Consider the following 22,850-nt stretch of genomic DNA (forward strand, 5'->3'; position numbering starts at 1 on the left):
ATTCTATTTCAATCAATCAATTAACTAACTAAATTTTGTGAGTTTGGGTGCCACCAGTACCCCAGGGTAACTCAGAACTCACTAAGATTTAAGCCATCACACCTGAGTCTTACTTTATACTACTTTTGTCACGTTATTTTATACTTTTCAAACATCCTTTATGGGGTTGGAGAGATGGCTCAGTACTTAAGAGTACTGACTGCTCTTCCAGAGGACATGGGTTCAATTCCAGCACCCACATGGCAGCTCATAATTGTGTGTAACTCCAGTTCCTGGGGATCTGGCACCCTCACCCAGACACACATACAGGTGCAATATACCATATCAAAATAAATTTTGTTTGTTTGTTTGTTTTGGTTTTTTGTGATAGGTTTCTCTGTGTAGCTTTGTACCTTTCCTGGAAATCACTCTGTAGCCCGGCATAAAAATAAATTTTAAAGACAAACAGGCCGGGGGTGGAGTGGGGTGGCGGTGGTGGTGGTGGTGGCGGCGGCAGCGGCGGCAGCGCACACCTTTAATCCCAGCACTTGGGAGGCAGAGCCAGGCGAATCTCTGTGAGTTCAAGGCCAGCCTGGTCTACAGAGCAAGATCCAGGACAGGAACCAAACTACACAGAAAAACCCTGTCTCGAAAAACCAAAAAAAGCCCAAACATCTTTATATGTGGAATAATTGTTTAATGACGCAAAGATGTGCTGCATTCTTTTATGTTGCATTTGTTTTAACTCTGTAAAGCTGTGTTACTTTGTCTGCCTAAACAACTGACTGGTCTAAGAAAGAGGAGGGGCTGTCAGTCAGAGAATAAATAGGAGGAGAAATTTAATGAAGAGCAAGAAGAAAGTGAGGAGTGAGAAAAGGAGGAGAGGAGGAAGCCAGGGACAAACAACCCAGCCACAGAGCAAGAAAAAAAGAAAGATATATAGAATAAAGAAAGGTTAAAAAGCCCAGAGGCAAAATGTAGTTAAAGAGAAACAGGATAATTTAAGTTAGAAAAGCAGGGTAGAGGGCGGTGGTGGCACACGCCTTTAATCCCAGCACTTGGGAGGCAGAGCCAGGCGGATCTCTATGAGTTCAAGGCCAGCCTGGACTACCAAGTGAGTTCCAGGAAAGGCGCAAAGCTACACAGAGAAACCCTGTCTCGAAAAAAAAAAAAAAAAAAGATATAAAAATATGAAATTAAAAAAAAAAAAAAAAAAAAAAAAAAAAAAAAGCAGGGTAGAAACAAGCCAAGCTAGGTCCAAGCATTCCTAAGTAAAAATAAGTCTCCTTGTATTTATTTGGGGGCTGGGTGGTGGGTGTCTAAAGAATAAACAAAAACAAAAACAAAAACAAACCACAAAACAACTACAGTGAGCTTTGGGAACCTGGGGCTCTGACAGAAGACTGGACAGCAACGCTGTAAGCTGCAGGCATCAGTTTAATGTATCCAAACTTGGCACTGTTCTGTTTTTTAAATTGCCCCACTAATAAAGTTTTGGTAATATAAAGGCTTATCCCTTTCATTGTACAGTTTCTAATTGAAGGACTCTAAAGAGCAGAACATTATGTTGCCAATAATAAGTATTCCTGTTTGATACCAGGAGGCAGCCATTTCTTCTCTTTGCATAATTTTAAAAGGTTTTTACTTATATGTATGAGCATTTGCCTGAATGTACATCTGTGTTCTTTGTGCATGCTTGGTGTCCATGAAGGTCAGAAGAGGGCATCAGATCCCCTGAAACTGAAGTTTAAGGTAGTTGTGTGTACTGGGAACTAACCTGTAAAGGCAGCTAGTGCCCTAACCTCTGAGCCATCTACCCAGCCCCAAGTAGCCGTTTCTTAAAGGATGCATACTTCAAAATAGAACTAAGATCAAATGTAAACTTGAGCAAAACTAAGGCTGCCTCTCAAGCGAGAGCCAAGGAGAGCCAAGTCACTTACGTGGCCCTGTGTTAACTGAGTGAGCTGAGCCATGGTGAGCTTCACCTGCCCTTGCTGGGGACGAGGGGGTTGTGGGGCTGCAGGCTGTAGAGTTCCAGCTGGTGCTCCTGGACTTAAACCTTTTTGCCCGGGCGCTGAAGAAGCCGTACTTGGAGCAGAAATGGCAGTGGAAACAGGCTGTCCTCGGATGATCTGAGTCACCACTTGTTGGGGAGCACCTGCACAAACAATAAGATACCCTTATTGATCACACGCTCAGCATACTTGGAATTAAAATTGTCTGACACTTCAGATGAATGCAGTTAATTTCAATCTTCAAATAAACATTTGGTTGCCAATAACCCAAGATGAGTTTAAACATAGGACCACAGCCAAAGATTCCTACCGGCTTCCATAGAGTTTAGAAAGAAGAGTCTGGCCAGGCAATATGGCAGGAGCCTTTAATCACAGAATTTGGGAGGCAGAGGCAGGTGGATCTCTGTGAATTTGGGGCCAGCCTGGTCTACAGAGTGAGTTCCTGGGCAGCCAGGGCCACACAGAGAAACCATGTCTCAACAAGACAAAAGGCATTTTCTTAGTTATGTAGTCAATTCTCAAGTGAAATGGCTCTTGAGCTGCATCTATCTGGGTGCTTTCCTGGGAATAATGTTCTTTTTTTTCTTAAATTTACTTATTTTTATTTTATGTGCATTGGTGTTCTGCCTGTATGCATGTCTGTGTGAGGATGTCAGATCTTGTAGTTACAGACAGTTGTTAGCTGCCATGTGGGTGCTGGGAATTGAACTCATGACCCCTGGAAGAGCAGTCAGTGTTCTTAACCGCTGAGCCATCTCTCCAGTTCCGGGGAATAATGTTCTTAAGATTGGTGGCCTTATGAGATGATTTAATAATCAGCAAGTTTTCCATTATCGCTCCTCCTAAACTTTCCATTCACTTAAGATGACCCCCAAGATTTCACTGTGACATGAGAGCTTCAGAGGCCTAGGACCATGCCCTACGCACTACCATTTGGGAACAACACACAGAAAGTTACGACTTAAGATTGGTACTGCTAAACCACTACAAAAACACAGAAGAGACTTGTTCTTGGGGCTGGAGAGATGTCAGTGGTTACGAGGACTTGCTGCTCTTGTTGAGGATCAGAGTTCAATTCCTAGCATGTACATGGCAGTTTGCAAATGCCCATAACACCAACTCTAGGGTTATACCTCAGCAGGCACCAGCTATGCCCAGGGTGCACAGACACATATTCAAGCACAACACTAAGACATGTAAAGTGAAATAGATAAATAAATCTAAAAATAGACCGGTTCTGGTCGGTAATATGAGGATCAAGGAGATAATCCACTATATGCATGTTCTCTTTGAAATATCATCAAACCACACATTCAAGCCAGTGTCCTAGCAAATGATTCATCTCTGGAGGCCTTGTTTTTGGATTTTCCCTCAATTTTACACCTTCAATTCCGACCATGCCCTGCTCCTCCCCATGCCAGGGTCCAAAGACAGGGCCTTGCATGCAAAAAACAAAAGGCCTACCATCAAGTACCAGGCCTAAGTAACAGTCTTTGATTCTTAATATCATAGTTTTAACCTGCTTACACTACCTGTGATTAATTCAAGGTCTGACAGCGCCTGACAAAACCTTTGTTGTTCTCTTTACTTTAAGGGTCTGGATGCTATCTTTTACATGTATTAGAGGTTTCCCTTGTTCGCTTTGTAAGTAAACTTGAAGTCACTTTTCCTCTTCTTGGCAGGGAAGAGAATAAGAAGGATCATGATATCCCACCATGAACACAGATCCTGCTTATTACTTAGTATTACCGTGCCTTAAGTACTAATTCAAATCGGTATTTCCTAACACAAAGAGTGACAAATAGAGAGGAGTGTCACAACTTCTTGGACTTGGTGTCCAAATACTAAAACAGTAATACGGGATGCAGGACTACCTGGCTGCACCATCACAGGGGTTCGAATAATTGTCTTTCCTAGTGTGGACTGCTGGAGTGGTGTTCTAATCACAGTCATACCAGGACGGATCGGAGGCCCCGTGAGTACCTGTGAAGAGCAAAGGACAATGAATAAAAATTGCTACAGCAGGCGTAGTGGTGCACATCTTTAATCCCAGGACCCTGAGGCAGAGGTAGGCTGATATCTGGTCTACAGAGTGAATTCCAGGACAGCCAGGGCTACACAGAGAAACTCGTCTCACAAACAAAAATAAAACAAACAAACAAACAAAAAGAATTAAAACTGCTTCAAAATGGCTAAAACACATTGGTCTTACAACTCAAGTTCATTAACCATCCTACAGAGATGGCAGAGAACCAACACGATTATACGTGTGTGTGTGTGTGTGTGTGTGTGTGTGTGTGTGTGTGTGTGTGTGTGTGTGTGTATTTAAGACAGGGTTCTGCTACATAGCCTTGATTGCCCTGGAACTCACTATGTAGATCCACCCGCTTCGGCTTCCCCACTATCACATTGGAAATTGTATTCAGTGTTGGTATGAAGGTGGAATTTGAGGATAGAAACTTTAATTCACATGAACTATGAAATTTGCTGCCACTGATGACAAAAGTCGCTGGGAGCCAGCCAGACAGAAAGGCTCAGCTCTGTCACTGCTGCTCAAGGAAGAGGTCGAGTCCCAGAACCTGGGGACTGTAATAAATAAACACAAATCCCATAGCCTTTTCTAGCTGGAAACATGACAATAATGACCACATTACTTCAGTTTTATAGTGAGAGCTAGAACATTTTGACTTTAAAACTTTTCCATGATACTAGCACCAAAGAAATGCTATACCTCATATGTGCATGCATCAGTTGATATACAGTATATTTCTTTTTGTTTGTTTTTGTTTCTCTGTGAAACAGTCCTGGCTGTGCTAGACCTCGCTCTGAAGACTAGGCTGTCCTGGAACTCACAGAGATCCGCCTGCCTCTGCCTCCCGAGTGCTGGGATTAAAGGCGTGCGCCACCACCGCCTGGCTTCAATGTGTTCTTTTTTAAAAGATTCATTTATTTTATGTGCACTGGTGTTTTGCCCGAGTTTATCTGTGTGAGGATGCCAGATCCGTTGGAACTGGAGTTGCAGACAGTTGTGAGCTGCCATGTGGGTGCTGGGAATTGAACCTGGATCCTCTGGAAGACTGCTGAGTCACCTCTCCAGCCCCCAATCTGCTCTTTTTTTAATCAGAAGGAATCCAGATGAATTAAAGCAAAGATGAAGAGAACTCTTGCAAAAGGGGCGGCGCTTCACGAGAGGGTTGGCATTGGGAAGGGAAGCACCACACCCAGCGCCGTTCATCAAGTCAGACACAGTTTTCTATAGAAAAGCTTGGCAAATCGTCGTTACTTATGAACAATACCAATATGGAATTAACCAAATGCCAAAGCTAATACGTCGTGTATCATTTTTTATGTAAAGAATTGCCGGGTGGTGGTGGTGCACACCTTTGCCACAGGTCCCCTCGAGTTCCAGGCCAGTCTGGTCTACAAAGCAAGTTCCAGAACAGCCAAAGCTACACAGAGAAACCCCATCTCAAGGGAGAAAAACAAAACACTATAAGTATAAAAAATTATATCTATTTTTCCAAAATGGTACTTCATCACAAATGAAATCACAGTGAAGGAAGATGAACTGAACTGATGTTGAAAGAGGCCACAGGAATGTCCCCCTGATGTGTTCAACATTTCTCTGTCACAGAGAACTCCTAGAAGAGCACTTACCTGTGACGTGGTAGTGGTTCCTGCAGAGGCTGAGGTATTGGGCCTAATTGTGACTGTTGCAGTCCTGGGCTGGAATGAAGTCAAGGTTTGCTGACTTGGACCTGTTGTCGATGGAATGATACCCAGGACTTTCTGCTGTACCTGGACCACGCCTTAAAGAGAGATGAAGGAGACATGAACCACTACCCTTCAAGGAGAAGCATCAGGTGCTGCTCGGTGTGCGAGGAAAAACTACGTGTGGTGGGTTGCAGAGTGAGCTACACAGAATGTGAGACCTGACGACTGAAACCAGTGAGAAGGAAATGGAGTGATGGCGACAGCATGATCTGGCGAAGGTGAACTCAAACTCTGTGAGGTTCCCTTACCTCCTTGTGTTGCTGGCACATTTACAGCGACAATCTTGCTGTTTGCAGGAAGTGGCAGTTTGGTAATTACTTTTCCTGCCATAGTGACGGGATTGCCTGTAATTTGGAACGTCTGACCTGTGCTGGCAATGGTTGTAGCAGAGGTGGCAGCTGTGCTGGTGGCTAATGGGGTATAAGACATTTAATAAGCTTTAGATTTTAAATACCAGCAGCGCAGTGACTTCTAGGAAGGGCACCGATGCATGAAACGTGGCTCATTCTGTATTGAATGCAGCCACTGCTCTCTGCTCCAAGTGCACTATGTGGATACTGAAGGTGAGGACTGCAGAGAGAGCGCCACAAAGAGCAGCGATGACAACCGACTGTCACAGCCTGCCTGGGCAAGCAATAGCAGAAGCAGAACAGCGCTCTCAGGAAATGAAGGTTAGAATGACCCCTCTCCCCCACAAGGAAAGCAATGTTTCACTCATCCCGGCTCTACCTGAGTTGGATTGGCCTTGCTTCACCCACGTGGCAAAGGTTTGGTGGAAGTTCTTGTTTTGCTGGAATGTAACTGTGGCAGGAGACCCAACTTTGGTGGCTAGCACCATCTTCGTCCCAGGGGTGACAGAACCACTCAAGGGAGCCACCATCACCTTCTGAGCTGGAGAGACGGTGCTGCTTGTGCTGTTTGGTGGGGATGTGGTAGACGTGGCAATGACCGCAGGCTTCTGTTGCTCCAAACGTTTCTGAGAGTCAAGGAGAGGAGACGTGAACTCCAGTTCTATGTGATGCACCCCATTTTGCAGGATTTCCCGATGTTAAACCACCAAAAAGAAAGCATGTCTGTATAATTTATCCTGAATCCTGCATGAAGGCTCAATTCCCAAGTCTTTGCATCACTGCAAATTGTTCTCAATAAAAAATTTAAGCGTCAAAATGGACTATATAACATCTAGCTTTTGGAGTGAAAACCGATGTGGGAAACTCTTACAGAACACCTGCATCTCAGAGTCAGGGCAGAAGAAGAGGGGTGGGCCTGTTTCATGGTGCGAGCTCAGCTTATCCAAGCCAAAAGAGCATGATGCTAGTTTTTATTATTACTATTCAGGTTGGCAAACTTGTGAACAAGCTGTATGGAAATTATAAATAGTTTTGAGGCTCTGCTATTGTTTATTCATAGATAGGGTCTCATCCTGTAGCCAAAGTTGGCCTGGTACAAACTATATAGCTCAGTGTGATCTTAAACTTAGAGCAATCCTCCTGCTTCAGCTTCCTATGTACTACGATGACTTCACGAACTATAGAATTAAGTTACTTGAAATGCTACAGAGGGGAAAATTCATCAGACACCAGGGTTACTGGGGATACAGCTCAGTCAGTACAGTGCTTGCCTGGCATGCACAAGGCTCTGGGTTCATTATTTAGCACTGCAAGAAATAAAAATGAAAACACGGGGTTAAACTGGGTGTGTTAGGCACATTTATAACCCCAATTCTCAGGAGAACTTTCAAATTCAAGATCAGCCTAGATTACAGAGTAGGATCCACTCTCAAAAATCAGGCTGGATGTGGTGGGGCATGACTTTAATCCCAACACTCTGAGGCCGAGAGAGGCAGTTCTCTAGTCTACTCTGTATACATCGTTCCAGGACAGCAAGGACTACATAGAGAGACCCTGTTTCAAATAAAACAAAAACAACCAAAGCAAAACCGGTGGAGAAGACAACTCACATGTTTTTAATTCAAGAGTGGTGGGATTTATCCAGTTAGCTAGCCAACAGCGGTCGAAAGGACAACAGCACAGGCCTCCAGGAGAGAGACACCGGGGAGGGAGGACTGCCTTCATGGGCAATACCTCATCCAGCAATACACCAAATCAGAAAGCGGGCACTGGAACACTAAACACGAAGAACTGAGGCTCAGACCGCCTGTGCGCCTGGCCCAAGGACACGATGGACCTGGGATAAGCCAATTAAGGTAGGGGGGTTGCCTTGAATGTGAGGATGCCCAAGATACAGAGCAACACTGTGTCTCAAAACCACAAACAAGAGCTGGACATGGGGGCTCATGCCTGTAACTGCAGTGCATGGGAGAGCGGCAGGAGGACTACTGTGAGTTCAAGGGCAGCCAGGGCTACACAGAGAAACCGTCTCGAAGAAAACCAAACCAACCAACAAACCGCCAAACAAACAAGACCTGGAAGTGCTAGTCTAAAACAAATGAAGAAGTACCACATCAGCTTGTGTTGCAGAGATGACAAAAGACACCTATAAAAGCAAAGAGCAGCTGCGCGGTGGTGGCCTTTAGTCCCAGGAATGAGAGGCAGAGGCAGGAGAATCTCTTGAGTTTGAGGTCAGCCTAGTCTACAGAGCAAGTCCCAGGGCAGTCAAGACTAAACAGAGAAACGCTGGCTCGAAAAACAAAATAGAACAAGCACAGAGCAGAACAACTAGCCAGTTGCTATAGTAACAACCATTGCTTGTGATTTTCTGTAAGTTTCCATGGTAGAATTGAGCACATAACTCAAAAGTGCTATTTTCTCAAATTTTAAGTGAGGAAAAAGATGCATAGTAATTTGAAAAACACGTAAGATTTTCAAAACTGTGCTTTAGAAAATATGAAAAAAGAATAGCTTGAAACCTAAAAAGTAAGTGTTTTTAAAATATGTGCAGCTGGGGCTGGAGAGATGTTCAAGACTTATGAGCAATGGCTGCTGTTACAGGGACCAAGTGTTCCCAGCCCCTGGATAGTGGCTCACAGTCATCCGTAACTCCAGCTTCAGGGGACCTGATTCCCTCTTCTGAATATCATGGACTCCAGACATGCATGTGGTGCACAGACGTACACCAGGCAAAAGACATACACATCACATCAATATAAATGTATAGCTATGTCGACAATACTGTAAGCAAGCACATTCCGTCATCCTCTAAGTTGACATGTTCAGGAGAAGCAAGAATCTTCCCTTGATTCTCAGACAGAGTATACTGATCACCATATAGGATGCCAAACATCAACCAAGGACTTAGTGAGCACTGATTACAATGAACTCTGAGCCTTACTCAAGTTTACTTCTTTACAGGCTGCATTATCAAGTTCAGCAGGAAAAATTCTTTCTAGAAACTACTCAAAGAATTATAATAATAATCAGAAGGAGGATTTAACACCCTGCAGTCATGCGCATGAATTGCAGAACCACCGATTATTATACCACAGAGATATTTTCAAGAAATGAAACATGAGGTATATTTTAAAAATCCCATGTGAATGTATAATCCTGAATTTGGCTACAGAGGTCAATCTGTCCCCGCTGGCTGGGGAGGCCACGCTGGCAGTGATCCCACCTGCTGTCTGTCTACTGACCTTAGCCTGCTGCTCCACCGCCTGAGCCTTTTCTTTCTCCACTCTGCAGGGGGAAAAGGAGCAACCTATCAGAAACCGTTTAATAAATAAAATCTGGGTGACTTTGGCATCATACAGAAACATGGACTATTTCTTTTTTAAATGAACATTTAAGATATTTTAAGACTAACAAATGTATAATACTAACACACTAAAATTTAGAAACAGGACTTAAATAAACTATCCAGAAGTAGTACATAAAATCAAAAGGTAGAGAAAAATGAATCCAAATGAACTACAGCGACTATTAATGTGACAATCCACTAACTCTGAAGTGATGAAATCCTCAACATGACCAGGCATTAGCCGATTACCTCTCAGCAAAAGCCCTGATCTCCCAGAGTTCCAACTCCTCTTCTGCCACCCAGGTTTCAATAATAACAGGGCCGGTCTGCTTGGGTGTTTCAGGTCTCTTTGGCCGCAGTGCACTTGATCTAAGGCCTTTCCGCTGAGGTGTGGGTGTTTCTTGGAGAAAGAAATCAGAGTATTTTCAGCAGTATTGTTTTGATGGAGTTCTTCTGACATCTCATCGCATGAAGCATGGCAGTTGGCAAACTATGTTTTTTAATTTGAGATAGGGTCTGCCCAGGATGCCACCACCAGCCTTTTGTTCCTGCAAACCCTTCAGACCATATAGGCCAGTGGTCTACAGTGCAATTCTGAACCAAAGTGCCTGTGGGCAGGAGAGATGCCTCAGTGGTTAAAACCACTGGCTGTTCTTTCAAAGGACTTGGGTTCAATCCCCAATATCCACATGGCAGCTCACAACTGTGCTTAACTCCAGTCTAAGGTGATCCAATGCCCTCTTCACAACTCTAAGACACTTGGCACACACATACTTGGCACACACATGGTACACAGGCATACCTGTAGGCAAAACACCCACCCACATACATCATTAAAACAAGTAAACAAACAAAAAAACAATGTCTGGGGGCTACAGAGATGGCTCAGTGGTTAAGAGCACTGCCTGCTCTCCCAGGGGACCTGGGTTCAATTCCTAGGACCCACACAGCAACAGTTCACAACCATCTGTAAATCCAGTTCCAGGGGATCTGAAACCTTCATACAGACATATATGCAGGCAAAGCAGTGATACACATCAATTTTTAAAGAGAATCAGTGGAAAAACAAACAATGTTAAGAGCTACATGTTGCTGTGTTCCAATCAAACTTCATTTGTAAAAGCAGGCAGTCACCAAGGCTCATGGGTCCTGGCTCACCAACCCTGAGAAAGGGCTGGTGGGCCTTATACACCCTTTGCTCTGTCTAGGACTACTCCTCATTCCTTCGCCACATGTGACTAAGCAATTCATTGTTGAGACTCCAACACCACTACAATTTCTTTCAAAGAGTTAGCATTTCTGGGAGGCAAGTTGAGAGCTGGGACACCGGGGAAGGGAAGGGAGAGAAGGCCAAATTCCTGGCAATCCCCATTCCAGGGATCACTTGAGACTGCTTGTCCTTGGCCTGGTGAGAGTCTGAACAAAAAGGGGTGAGCTTGATGAAACTTCCTTGTCAGTGAAGAGGAAGGGGAGTCGTGTGAAGAGGACACCTCACATGTCCACCCAGCAGCTGAGGCAGAGGAAGGGCATCCCTGGTCGCACTGTGTGTGTCTGTTCCCTCTTCTTCCTTATCAACACTGCCCTTCTACCTACGCTGCAGCGTGGCACATAACTCACTATGAAACACAGCCATACTGTCTCTCTGCTTCAGACCGAGTGCTGAGTCTGGGCCACTGTGCTCAGATCGTGGGGTCGCAGTCATCCTCAACCTTTCCTTGCTTGAAAGACTAAAATAAGCCTAGAGTCCTTCACAGCTGAGCTGGCAAGACTTATTTCCCTCCATAACACTGAGGAGATAGTCTACATTTACCCAATATAAAAAGGGGACCCAAAAAGCTGACGAACATGCAAAAATCTCAAAGGAAGATTTAAAATACTGGGTCTGGAGAGATGATTCAGAGGTTAAAGAGCACTGGCTGTTCTTCCAGAGGTCCTAAGTTCAATTCCAGCAACTACATGGTGGCTTACAACCATCTGTAATGAGATCTGGTGCCCTCTTCTGGCCTGCAGGCATACATGCAGGCAGAACACTGTATACATAATAAATAAATCTTTAAAAAAGAGAGAGATTTAAAACACTGTACAGTAAAGAGGGATTGACACTGAGCCTTGTCCAGGGCCCAGAGGGCAATAGAGTCTGGGCCACAGAGAGCGATGGGAGACAGTGGCGGTGGCCATCTCAGAGAAGCTGCAGTCAGCAATGGAGCAGAGGGGGCACAGCTCGGCGGACAGCACAGCTATGATGGACGCACCCCAGAGAGGCAAAGCACCCCCCCCCGGGGGGCGGGGGGGAAGGGTTGTCCCCAGGATGCCCCTTGCGTCCGCGCTTCTCTCTCCTGCTTGCTGCTCTTGTGTGCCCACTGCGTTTGGTATGGTGTGGTGTCCACATGAAAGAATCCCACTGTATCTAGTATTGTGCTGTGGGGTATTATTCTAAAGAGTGTTGCATGTTTTCCTACTGCTTCGTTAACAATACAAAGATGTGTTACATTTGTTTGATTAAATAAAATTAACCTCCGGGCAGGAGGCTGAATCAGCAAGTAGCTGACAGGAAGTGGTAGGGAGGAGCTAAGTGTAGTGAGGTTTCTTTATTGGGGGCTGAGCAGAAGGATGCTGGGTTTTTTGGAAGATGCCAGCAAAGGGAGAAGGTTAGCTACTTGCTCTTTAACCTCTCTGAGTGAGCAGAATTCCACCTCAACCTTTGAATTGTGAGTTCTTTGGAGGGCTAGAGATCTGGATAAAATTTCCCTTGATAGCTTTGAAAGAGTCAGTGCCCAAGGGAATTCCATTCCCTATGCTGCGGCGGCCTAACTGCTGCTGGTAGCAGCAGGTTTGCAGTCTCTGATTAGGACATCAGATGCTTAAGGCGCAGCCGCTGTAAATAATAAAAAACAGTTAACAGTATACTGTGATTGTTTCGTGGGAAAATCCCCCTCCTCACTGCATAATTTACTTGTAGATCATAATGAAGATGATTTTCATAAAGCAATGAGGCTTAAGAGATGTGAGATTTGTCAAGGATGGAAAAGGAGAACAAGTTAGTTTCATACAATTACGTCCCTACACCAAAGTTAGGTCTGAGTTCCTTGGTCATGTAGTTTACAGAATTAGTCACAGGTTTTGGTGCGCGCCTTGAAAAAGCAAAGTTGTGAAAGGAAATTAAATGGCCCTATTGTGTGTAAAGACAAAAGACATATAGACGGTTAGCTGAGCACTTGAGCAAAACTTTGTAGAGTCGAAACAGGCTCGGAATCTGCTGCGCTGAAACCGCAGACAGCTGCCTGCCACCCAAAGGAACTGGCGGAAATATGCTCGGCTTGCTTAAACCTTGTCAATTAGTAATAAAAGAATCAGTGCTTTGGGATGAAGATGTTATGGTGGGAAAATTAATACAAAGGAAAATGTCTAACTACTTGTGAGCTTCTAAGGAAAACATGTAACTTGTGATCATAATGTGATTTCTTCCTGTGTAAAGATTTAATTTGTTTTCGGAAAATACATAGCTTGTGGCTGTGAGGTGATTTCCTTCTTGTGTAGAAATGTTTGTTTTAGGTGGTATAAAAAGGATAAGAGAAAAATAAAGAAGCAGAAGAGTTAGGTTTCGATGTCTTAGATAAGTCGTCGACTCCACATTTCCTCTCACTTTCTGAGCTGCTGGGATCAGCAGAGGTGGCCAGGAGTAGACCTGCACTGTCCATCTCCTGAGCTGCCCACTTGGTACCTGGACAGCACTTTTCACTGTGATAGTCCATCACCTCCCAGGACAGTATTCTTTCAAATGGGGGTTACTCCCCATCAACATTCACTAAAATGAACTATGAGTTAATATCAGTAAAGGTATGTATTTAAGGAGAATAATTTTCAAAAAGTGTTTCTTTGTGAAGACATCATTTTCACTTCCCCCACTTGAAATGTTTTATTTATGCATTTGTGCATGTCTCTTATGACTATATTGAATAGTTTGTATTAGTTTTTTTGTTTTGTTTTTTTATTTTTTATTTTTCCAGACAGAGTTTCTCTGTTTAACAGTCCTGGCTGTCCTAGAACTTGCTCTGTAGACCAGACTGGCCTCAAAATCATAGAGATTCACCTTGCCTCTACCTCCCAAGTGCTGGTGCATTAGTCTGAGCATTTTTATCATGAGTTTATACGCACATACATGCAGGAGTCCATGGAGTTCAAGTAACTGCCTCAGAGCCCCCTAATCTGGAGTTGTGAGGCACACTGTAGGTGCTGGGAACTGAACCTGGGTCCTCTGTAAGAGCAGCAGGGACTCTTAACTGCTGAGTCAGCTCTCCAGCCTCAAGTCTGCTTCCTGAAACAGGGTCTCCCTCTGTTGGCCAGGCAGACGTCTCAGCTGTTAGTCTCTATATGCTTCTTAATACATGAGTAGTTTGTGGTGTAAGGTAAGTAGTTCAACAGACAAGTACTAAATCTCAATTAATGGAACACATGGCCAAAAGGCCAGTGATGATATATTTATATTTTTCTATTTCTTACCTTTTGGTGCTTCTGGAACTCCAATAGGGCAAATAATCTTCCTAATACAATATTCAGAACGAATGCCGTAAGGACCCACATCACGCCTCTTAATTATTTCTGTGGTTGTGATTTCAGTTTCAGATGTCTCTATGGAAAGACGATAATACACACTGTGAGTAAGCATCTGAGATACAAAGAAACTCAGAACATGTAGCACTTGGTACTTCTTTAAAGATGTGACTCTGCAAATGTCCTCTCAGAACATCTGGCTTATTAATGAGCACAGCATCACTGCTTGATTACAAAGCTGAGCTTCTGCACCCAGAGAGCATGTGGGCGGTGCTGCTGTTTGTTTTTGCATTGGGGAATCTCACGCTGCTGTGTAGGCGGGCCATCCCTTTCCTTCTGATATAATACACAGCTTCCCTCTATGGCCCATTGCCTAGAACTTGACACCTAAGCCCAGGCTGGCATCAAACTTATGGCAATCCTTCCACCTCAGCATGAGTAGCAGGAAGAAAAAAAAACTGCAGTAAGGTCCAAGCTAACTCGCAGAGGCAGCACCCAGTCAAAGTGGTGCCTGAGGGCCCAGGAATCCCAGGTTAACTGACTTACACTCTGTGGTAACAACTATCATTTGAAAATTTGATGGGTCTATGTGTGCTAATTCACCTAGAATGTGAACCTTGCTCCTTAACCTTGATTTTATGGCACTCGGAAAACTTGAGCAAGGTTAAATTCTATAAAATAAAACAAGCATGTAATAAATTCAGTTGAATGGCACATGATTTGATTTTTGTGCAGTGCTAGGTGAGTGCTAAAGCCACGGATTCATTTATTGTTTCTTGGTTTGTTTTGGTTGAGACAGTTGCTCTAGCTGGCCTTGAGCTACGTAGAAGGAGCCCAACCAAGTCTCTTGCCTCAGTCTCCTAAGTAGCTGGCATTACAAGCCTTTGCTGCCAAGTCTGGCTACTTTTTTTTGCTACACGGCCTCATGTAACCGAAGATGGCCTTGAACTTTTGACCCTTCCTCTTTCAGCTCCTCAGTGGTAAGGTTTCAAGCATGTACCACCACAACCAGGTTATCCAATGCTAGGAAATCTAAACGGCTCCACATGTTAGCGCATGACCTACACACTGTAGCAACTAAGCTATTTCCTTAGCCTACATCTTTTAAACGTCAAGTCCAAACCCCCTTACCTGTCCGTGTGGTCCCTCCTCCTGGAGGAGCCTTGGCTGCCATGTCATCCCATCTCAAACTGGCCCATAGTAACCGTAACATCAGGCTCACTCCTGCTAAGGACTTGACTGTCTGGAGTCTATACCTGAAAGAACAACCCAGATCAACTACATATAAACATACAAACACACACTCACTCACACTCTCTTCTTCTCTGTGAACCCGGAGGACATGGTTCTGGTGCTCACTGTAACCGCAGTATTTCTAACACGGCTCTGTAAGACTGTGACATTACACAGTCTTTAACAGCTTTGAGTTCCTAGGATAACATCTTATATCATCTAGATTCATTCATATAAATGAATGCCATATAAATAGGTAAGTGTTTTGTCTTAAGATTAATAAGACAACAATTTATAAAGATTTTTATATCGATCTACTAAAATATCTGCACGAAAAACTACCAAGAAAAAACAAAATCGATAACCATGTTACTAAATATGAGAGGAGTCTTAAAGATAAAATCATGGTGAAATGGTTTTTGCTAAAACAAAGGAATTAAAAACGTTTATATTTTATCAAAGAGTAAAACAAGACTAAAACACTCTGCCAATGCAACAAGATCTTTTCAAACTAAAAGGAATTCTGTAGTCCATGTGACTCTTGAAAACAATTTCTGCACATACTATGAATACTAACAATGTGGGTAATTTTGGAATCCTAAGAAAGTTATTCCCAGAAATGCACAGTCCTGTATCAGAGTAGGGAATCTGAGTGTAAAGTTACTAAATACACTTTCCTTTTAAAAAGTAACACCAAAAGCACATATGAAAATGAATTTAGTCAATTTCAATGAGTATTTTATCCTGAAACGGAATTCACTGTAACATATATTAAAGCACCCCACGGCTGTCAGTTCCCTGTTAAGACCTTCATAAATAGATTCCCCTTTGGACATTCTCAAACTACATAAAGTGAACACACTGGCTGAATGCATCACAGAGGAAACCTAGACAGTGAAGGTAACTTCCTCCACGAACAGGCAAATGGGAAATCTTAGGACAATTCTGCACTGGAAAGGCGATGCTTTTTCTGTTCCTATCATGTGAGAAATGAACCTCTAGTCGAATGGTTCCTGCACCTCTGCCAATTTCTGGCTCCACCTATAACAAGTTTTCTTCATGTTAACACCCCAGGAAGCTTCGACCCTGAACAGAGCCTTTGAGATGCTGACTAGTGGAGGGATATCAGGGAGGAACAAAGTGTCTGTCACTTCAGGCCACGCCCCCATGGAAAGCCTTGTGCCATTTGGTGTGTCAAGAGAAAAACAAGCATTTCTCCCCCGCTTGTTCTCTAGGGTCAAACAGTAACTTCAAATCCTCACTCCGTCTGCCTTGCCTCACACACAACACCGTCTCCTCCCCACTGCACTGAGGACAGAACCCAAGGTCTTGGATATACCAGCACTCTGCCAACCATCAATATCCCTGGTCCCCAAAAGCAACCCTATTGTGAAATGCAGCTAACATCAGTGGATGAACACACCCACAGGCTATCAGTCTGCCGATTCATTCCCTCATTCATTCATCCCAACAACAATGGAGTGCTGCTGAAGGGTCAGGACTGTGAATGACGCTGGGAGAGACACAAAGTGTGTTAGAATCTACCTGGTAAGAGCTGTCAGAGAAGCAAGTACATAGGTCTGCCATAGTCTAAGGCATGTGTTCAATGGATGACAGTGTGGCTGACTGACTGAAGGCAAGGGACACACGAGAAGGAACAAAGTGTGTAAAAAGCACACACTTCTCAGACGCTACATCCTGTGTAGTTATTGCCAGAGGGAAGGGGTGGGTGTAAATGGCGATGGAGCTTGCATGGAGAAGAAAGCAGAGGTCAGAATGAGCTATGCTAGAGAGAAGGCTTAAAGAAAAGCTTGTAAACTCTCTACTAAGGCTTCCCTTCTCACATAGTGATCATCAGGTGGCGCACACTTTCCCCTCTCTTCCCTGCAGTAGTGAGCAGCATCCATCACTCACTCAAAATAGTCCCACACAGAGCTATTTTAGCAGGACCCCTCTAGCAGCTTTATGGAGAACAACTGCCAGTTAAAAATGACAGCGACACAGAGTCTTGTCAGGGAAAACGGATCTAAGGAAATGTACGTTCAGAGGATGAAAGGTTTTCCTGCAGCCACGAGATAAGTGTCCATTTTCCTGTAGCACTCAGCTTTAACATTACCTTAAAATATGTACCACGTGTGCAGCTGGGCCCATGTGTAGTCTTAATTACCTATGAGGCTGAGGTGGGAGGACAGGGGTTTGAGACCAGCCTGGGCTGTATAGCTAGACCCAGAAGAACCATCCCCCAACAAATAAATAAATATACATCAATAAATAAGAATCACACCATCAGCTCTCAGAATTCTACTAAGCAGCAAACACATGAGACTCAAGGGTTAGTATAAAAATGCACTTTACATGAATAGTTTTTGTAGCAATTTTTAAAAAAGTATCCTAAAATCAAAACAACACATATTTTTACCCATGCTCCCATTAGTCAGAAGTGACTAATTATTAAGTTAATAAGACTGTACAGTAAGGTATTTCTTTCCATTAAAAAATGAGACTGACCAAACAGATATGATCATGCTAGCGCATATCAAAATACTCTGAGTCAAGGCGTCTGCACCGCAGCCATGCACGCAAAGGCTCTGGTGCCCGTGAGGGTTGGGGCCCAGTGACTACCTTTCATTTCAGAACATAAGGAGGAGCAAGAGCAGCTCCCTGCCTGCCGGGGCATCTTAGTTCAACTACTGGTAGGTACGTAGTAACTTTTCCAGTGGGAAAGAAGTTACCTGCAGGACAGTCAAGGATGCACTTTGGGACCGCTCTCAATGAAGAAAGCAGAAAAGTGCAGAGCAATCCTACACTCCATGAACTGCAATGAAGAGTTCCTTGATTCCCTGCAGGATTCTGCAAATCCTTCATTGCAGGCCCTGCAGAGAAAGTGGACTTTTCAGCTGTCTCTAGTGCATGTGCCATGGAGTGATGACATCTTACTTCAAATCAATGATGAGGTATAAAAAACGTGCTCATACAAATGATGAGTGGTCACCACAGTAAATGAATTCCTTTAGAGAGAATTTGCATTTACACCGGTTTTGTGGTCTTTTCTGACACTACCTAGCTGACTATAATATAAAGGACATAAAGAAGGATGGCAGTAACGGAATCTGGAAATACTTAAGACACCCTGAAATGAAGTCTTAAGAGAGATGATGCCCTGCTCAGTAAACTGCTGGAATGACCATGGAAAACCAAATGTAGCCTAGACCATGCTGCTTTCCAAGCCTGATGTTCTTAATGCCTATGTTCATCCCTCTCAACAAGGGTGGAAGGTAGAGACAGAGACATGAAAAGGGACAGAACACAGACAAGCACGTGAAACGCACACAGCACATAAAGTGCTGCTTGGGGTCAAGAAAATCAGGTACTGGGCTTAACCTGGCCTCTGTGGTCACAGGCAATTACTCTATGTCTACAGGAGAACTTCTAGGCCTCCTTCCCAGTGAAAAATGAACATGAATTAACAACTGCCAATACTATGAACTTACAATGTGTTCTGCAAACATGGAGGCCCAGCATTCTTAAATAAGACTATTTCTGCATTTTAAGACAGTTCCTAAGGAAATTACAGTCTATCTTTTCTTACATAAATAATAAAGAACTCCAAAACATTTAACATGCAAATAAATTTTACTAGGAAGGGCTGACATGACAGGCTTTAAGAATTTACAGGCATGTTTTTATGAATCCCAGGAAGTGATCATCCAACTCTGTGGCTGTCTTGGTATAGAGCAAACAACATGCAATAACTTGAAAAGGTAGATATGAGAATAAGCTTGGCGTGTTCCTCTTGGCTCATGAAGTTAAAATGGAAATGAATGTTAAAAGAATCCCTTACGTTCTCGTTAAGTCCATGGCTGCTGGGTAAATGTTAGTACCACCCGCTGGCAGAGCTAGCAGCTTTCTGTATCTTTTCCATCACTAACCTGGCCACTACACATATGCTTCCCTCTCTTCTGGGAGCTCATTTTACTTCAAAATGAGACTTCAAAAAACTTTAGTTCCCCCTCCCCCAAATAACATATAAAGTACATACCTCCACGTGATACCAAAGGTTGGTCTAGGAGAAGGATATGGCCATATGTCCAGGGCAGGTTTTGCATTATAATTAAAGTAAGGGACTTCCCGGATCCCTCCTTTTCTGGCCAGCTTTTTCAAGTCATCATTGGGCAGCACGAAAATGCTCTTTTTGCTGCTCTTGGTAACAAACTTCCTATAGGACGGCAGGGCTGTTCCTGAACGGGTCTTCTTGGGTCTTGAGAACTTCATCAGTTTCACCTTGTCTCTTGTGGAGTATTCTTTGCTCACGGTCATAGAGGTCACCAGCGTGCTTCCTGCAGTGGTCAGGGAGTCCGTCACTGTCGTGGTCACCACAGTTTTGCTTTGCTCCTTTACAGAGATGGTGTCCATTCCAGTGTCTGGGCAAGGTGTGGAGAGCTTTGTCACAGTGGTGGTGGTAGTTGTGACAGTGGATCTGGCACAATTTTCTGTGGAAGAAACCACAGTTTGCTTGTCCCCCTTTGCTACCTTAATGACAGTTTTTGACTCTGTAGCAACTGTGGATGTCATCGTGGTGACTTCTGTGATGATTGTTTTCCTTTTGGATTCTCCATTGACATTCTCGTCTTTGCTGGAGGGCAGACCATTTTCATCCATGAAGTCATTACTAAGGTTAGACATCTCTTCAGAAGTAACAGGAGATGGGGTAACCTTCTTAACCTCTGGACTCTCTGTTTCCATATCTTCCACCTGATTAAATGAGTTGCTTTCTGGACAAGTGGCTGGGCGTATGGTTACCTGGGTACTGTCTGACTCTTTGGTAGACGGTAGGGTATGGAGGCTGTCTTGGTGATTACCTTTGGCATCTAAAGAACTCAGCGAATGTGAGTTGGTTTCAGAAGTGTTTTGTTCATTGAAATCTTCCATGATGATGTCACCGTTAACAAATGGCTTCACGGCAGATTCCTTAACAGCCAGTGACTTGATGTTCCCAGGGATGACTTTACTGATATTATTGACCTTTGGTTCAGCAGGACCGCTCACAACTTTACCTTCAGAGCCGTCCTTCAGGCACTGCCCCTTCAGGAACCCCTTAGCTTTACTGTCTTTGCCATTTATCTGAAATTTATTTGCCTTATGTCCTTTCTTTTCAGACTCTCGATTGTCATTATTCTTTCTGTCAGTGGTATGTTTTAGACTTATTTGGTCAGTGCATTTGTTAACTGGTCTCTCATCTAGCTTTTGGTGCTGACCTGTTTTTTTACCATTTGCTTCAGTTACCTTACCCTGTAGTTTATCTTCACAATTTTCAGTGGATTTAGGAACTAACTCACATTTTGACGGCTCCGAACTCTCCATGCCTTGGTCTGGAGTTATCAACTGCTCAGAGATACACTCATTGCTATTCTGAACAATCATATCTTCTTCACTGCTATCTTGAATAGACGTGGTATCAGAACTGTTTTCCAAAGTGCTATTATATTCAGAGTCACAACCTGGTTTCCCACCAAAGTCCATTGCTTTGGGGAAGGGCCGGGCATCTCTGTCACTGGTACTTTTAGGTACTGATGCTGGTACAGTACTCTTGGAAGAAGGCACGGTTGTGCTGCTATCTTCCTGTGGGAGTGGCTTTTTGCTCTTAGAGGTCAAAGTGCCAACATCCTCTGCACTGGTTGGTTTACCGTCGTCAATGATAAAGTCACTTCCTTGGGTTTTAGTTTGACTTAGTGCCAATCCCTTACTGGCAGGCTCAGAGATACTGGCATCTAGGGCACTTTCAGCAGAGTTCAGTCTCTGACAGTTTGGCCCCGAACTCTGAACAGAGGCATCATCTGACACTTGATCTTTTTGGTAGAGTTTGTTTGTGCTCAGACTAGGATCACTTTGTGAGCACCTCTGTCCCGAGTCCCCAGGGCTAGCCTGGCTCGGACTGGGGCTTTGTTCCTGTCTGAGCCAGTCACCCTGACACCCTTCGCTGGCCTTTGCAGTTACTGCTGATTCAGAGGGGCTTTTCAGAGCACTGGTGAGGGGCTTGCCTACTCCCTTCACCCCACTCTCCAGTTTCAACTTTTCAAGGCGCTGCTTCTCTTCCAGTGTGAACTGTCGAATCCGCCTTTCCAGGAGCCCGTCCAGCTTAGAAGATTTTGTTTTTTTTTTGTAACTAGTCCTTAGATGGAACCCTTCACTGACATTGACCACATCCACTTGAGTATGCTCCTGACAGTTTATATGGGACTCTGTTCTGACAGTATCATCTATCTCCATTGGTTCTTCCTTCAACGATTTGTCATTATCAGAATCTAAAACTTCTTTGACATCTGTGAATTAAAGACATTGATAAAAATGTAATTTTTATTCTGAAGGAATTTTACTCATGAAGAATTCTCATTTTAAAAAGTATCTACTATTGCTATTTTCATATATACAGGAAGGTCATGGACACTACTAAACTTTAAATGGGGTTAAAAAATAGATACATTTCAAATACTATATGATTCTATTTTTTGCTACCTAAATTGACAGGATTCTATAGTGGGAAAATGACTTAGCCTATGACAGGCTATTGAGTATATTATGTCTACAGGTACAGTTAGTTTCAGCTGTGCTGAGCTGGAGATACGTCACCAGCACTGGGAGGAGGCAGAGGCAGGAATAGCACGAGTCTGAGGACATCCTGGGCCACATAGCAAACTAACCTGAACAAAAACCACTTCTAGCACATGTGCTATCAGGCTACTATGAATTTAAAACTTCCGTTTATTTCTTTCACATACGTGTGTGTGTGTGTGTGTGTGTGTGTGTGTGTGTGTGTGTGTGTGTGTGTTCCCCAGTTCCCCCCAGATAGGGCTGGTCTGGAACTCACTGTGTAGATCAGGCCTGTGTTTGCAATGGTTCTTCAGATTCGGCCTCCTGAGTGCTACAATTACAGATGACTTATTTGTGTTTTTTTCATTTGTTAAAAATTTCCTTCCAGTTTTATTACTTATAAACACTTCAAAATTAGTGTTTGATTTAAGCAGAAAAGTCAAGACTTTTCTGGATTTGTGGAGAAATGACATGTGATCCATAAAGTGTGTCATGGAGTCAGTTAGCAATCAAGCCAGAAACTTTGTTTTTGTTTTGTTTTTGTGGACAGAGTCTCACTCAGTAGCCCCTGCTAGCTCAGACTCAAGTCAATCTTCTGCCTCAGTCACCTAAGTACTAGGATTATAGGTGCGAATCATCATGCCAAGCCTATGCTTTTGTTTCATGCATCTCTGTTTGTTTACGTTCCTGTGTATGTGTGTCTTTTCCAGTATGTCTCAGTTTTATTCTTTGAACCCAGGGCTCAACAATACAGCTGGTTTAGCTAGCGAGGCTCTATCTTCAAGTGCAGTCATTTCAAGCAGGCCACCAATGCCCAACCAGCATGTGTGTGGACTCTGGGAATACAAACTCCTAGTCCTCATGCTTAAGCACCAAGCCCGTTATCCAGTGGGCCATCTCCCAAGTTTGTTTATGTGTTTAAAAAAAAATGTTTAAAACACTTTTTGTTTATATGTCTCACTGGCCCTAAGCTTTCTCAAAAGCTAACATATCATGTTCCCATGCTCCCATACA

General features: G+C 43.6%; 1 protein-coding gene across 16 annotated transcripts in view; it reads right to left on the bottom strand.

The window, feature by feature from the left end:
* Positions 1 to 22,850, bottom strand: part of Bptf (bromodomain PHD finger transcription factor) — a 106,540-nt gene that overhangs the window by 19,737 nt on the left and 63,953 nt on the right. For 9 of the 16 annotated variants that reach the window (XM_015994226.3, XM_076543579.1, XM_015994219.3 and 6 more), the window contains 10 exons: positions 19,288 to 21,568; positions 15,147 to 15,271; positions 13,965 to 14,093; positions 9,714 to 9,864; positions 9,361 to 9,403; positions 6,498 to 6,744; positions 6,017 to 6,178; positions 5,652 to 5,803; positions 3,869 to 3,977; positions 1,920 to 2,137 (listed from right to left, as the gene is read on the bottom strand). In XM_015994226.3, the coding sequence (XP_015849712.2) occupies positions 1,920 to 2,137; positions 3,869 to 3,977; positions 5,652 to 5,803; positions 6,017 to 6,178; positions 6,498 to 6,744; positions 9,361 to 9,403; positions 9,714 to 9,864; positions 13,965 to 14,093; positions 15,147 to 15,271; positions 19,288 to 21,568 (3,617 nt within the window). The remainder of the gene's footprint in view (positions 1 to 1,919; positions 2,138 to 3,868; positions 3,978 to 5,651; positions 5,804 to 6,016; positions 6,179 to 6,497; positions 6,745 to 9,360; positions 9,404 to 9,713; positions 9,865 to 13,964; positions 14,094 to 15,146; positions 15,272 to 19,287; positions 21,569 to 22,850) is intronic. The other 7 variants (XM_006970487.4, XM_076543583.1, XM_015994232.3 and 4 more) reach the window with 1 other exon arrangement.

The sequence above is a fragment of the Peromyscus maniculatus genome, chromosome 8 (assembly GCF_049852395.1).
Source record: "Peromyscus maniculatus bairdii isolate BWxNUB_F1_BW_parent chromosome 8, HU_Pman_BW_mat_3.1, whole genome shotgun sequence".
Lineage (NCBI taxonomy): Eukaryota > Metazoa > Chordata > Mammalia > Rodentia > Cricetidae > Peromyscus > Peromyscus maniculatus.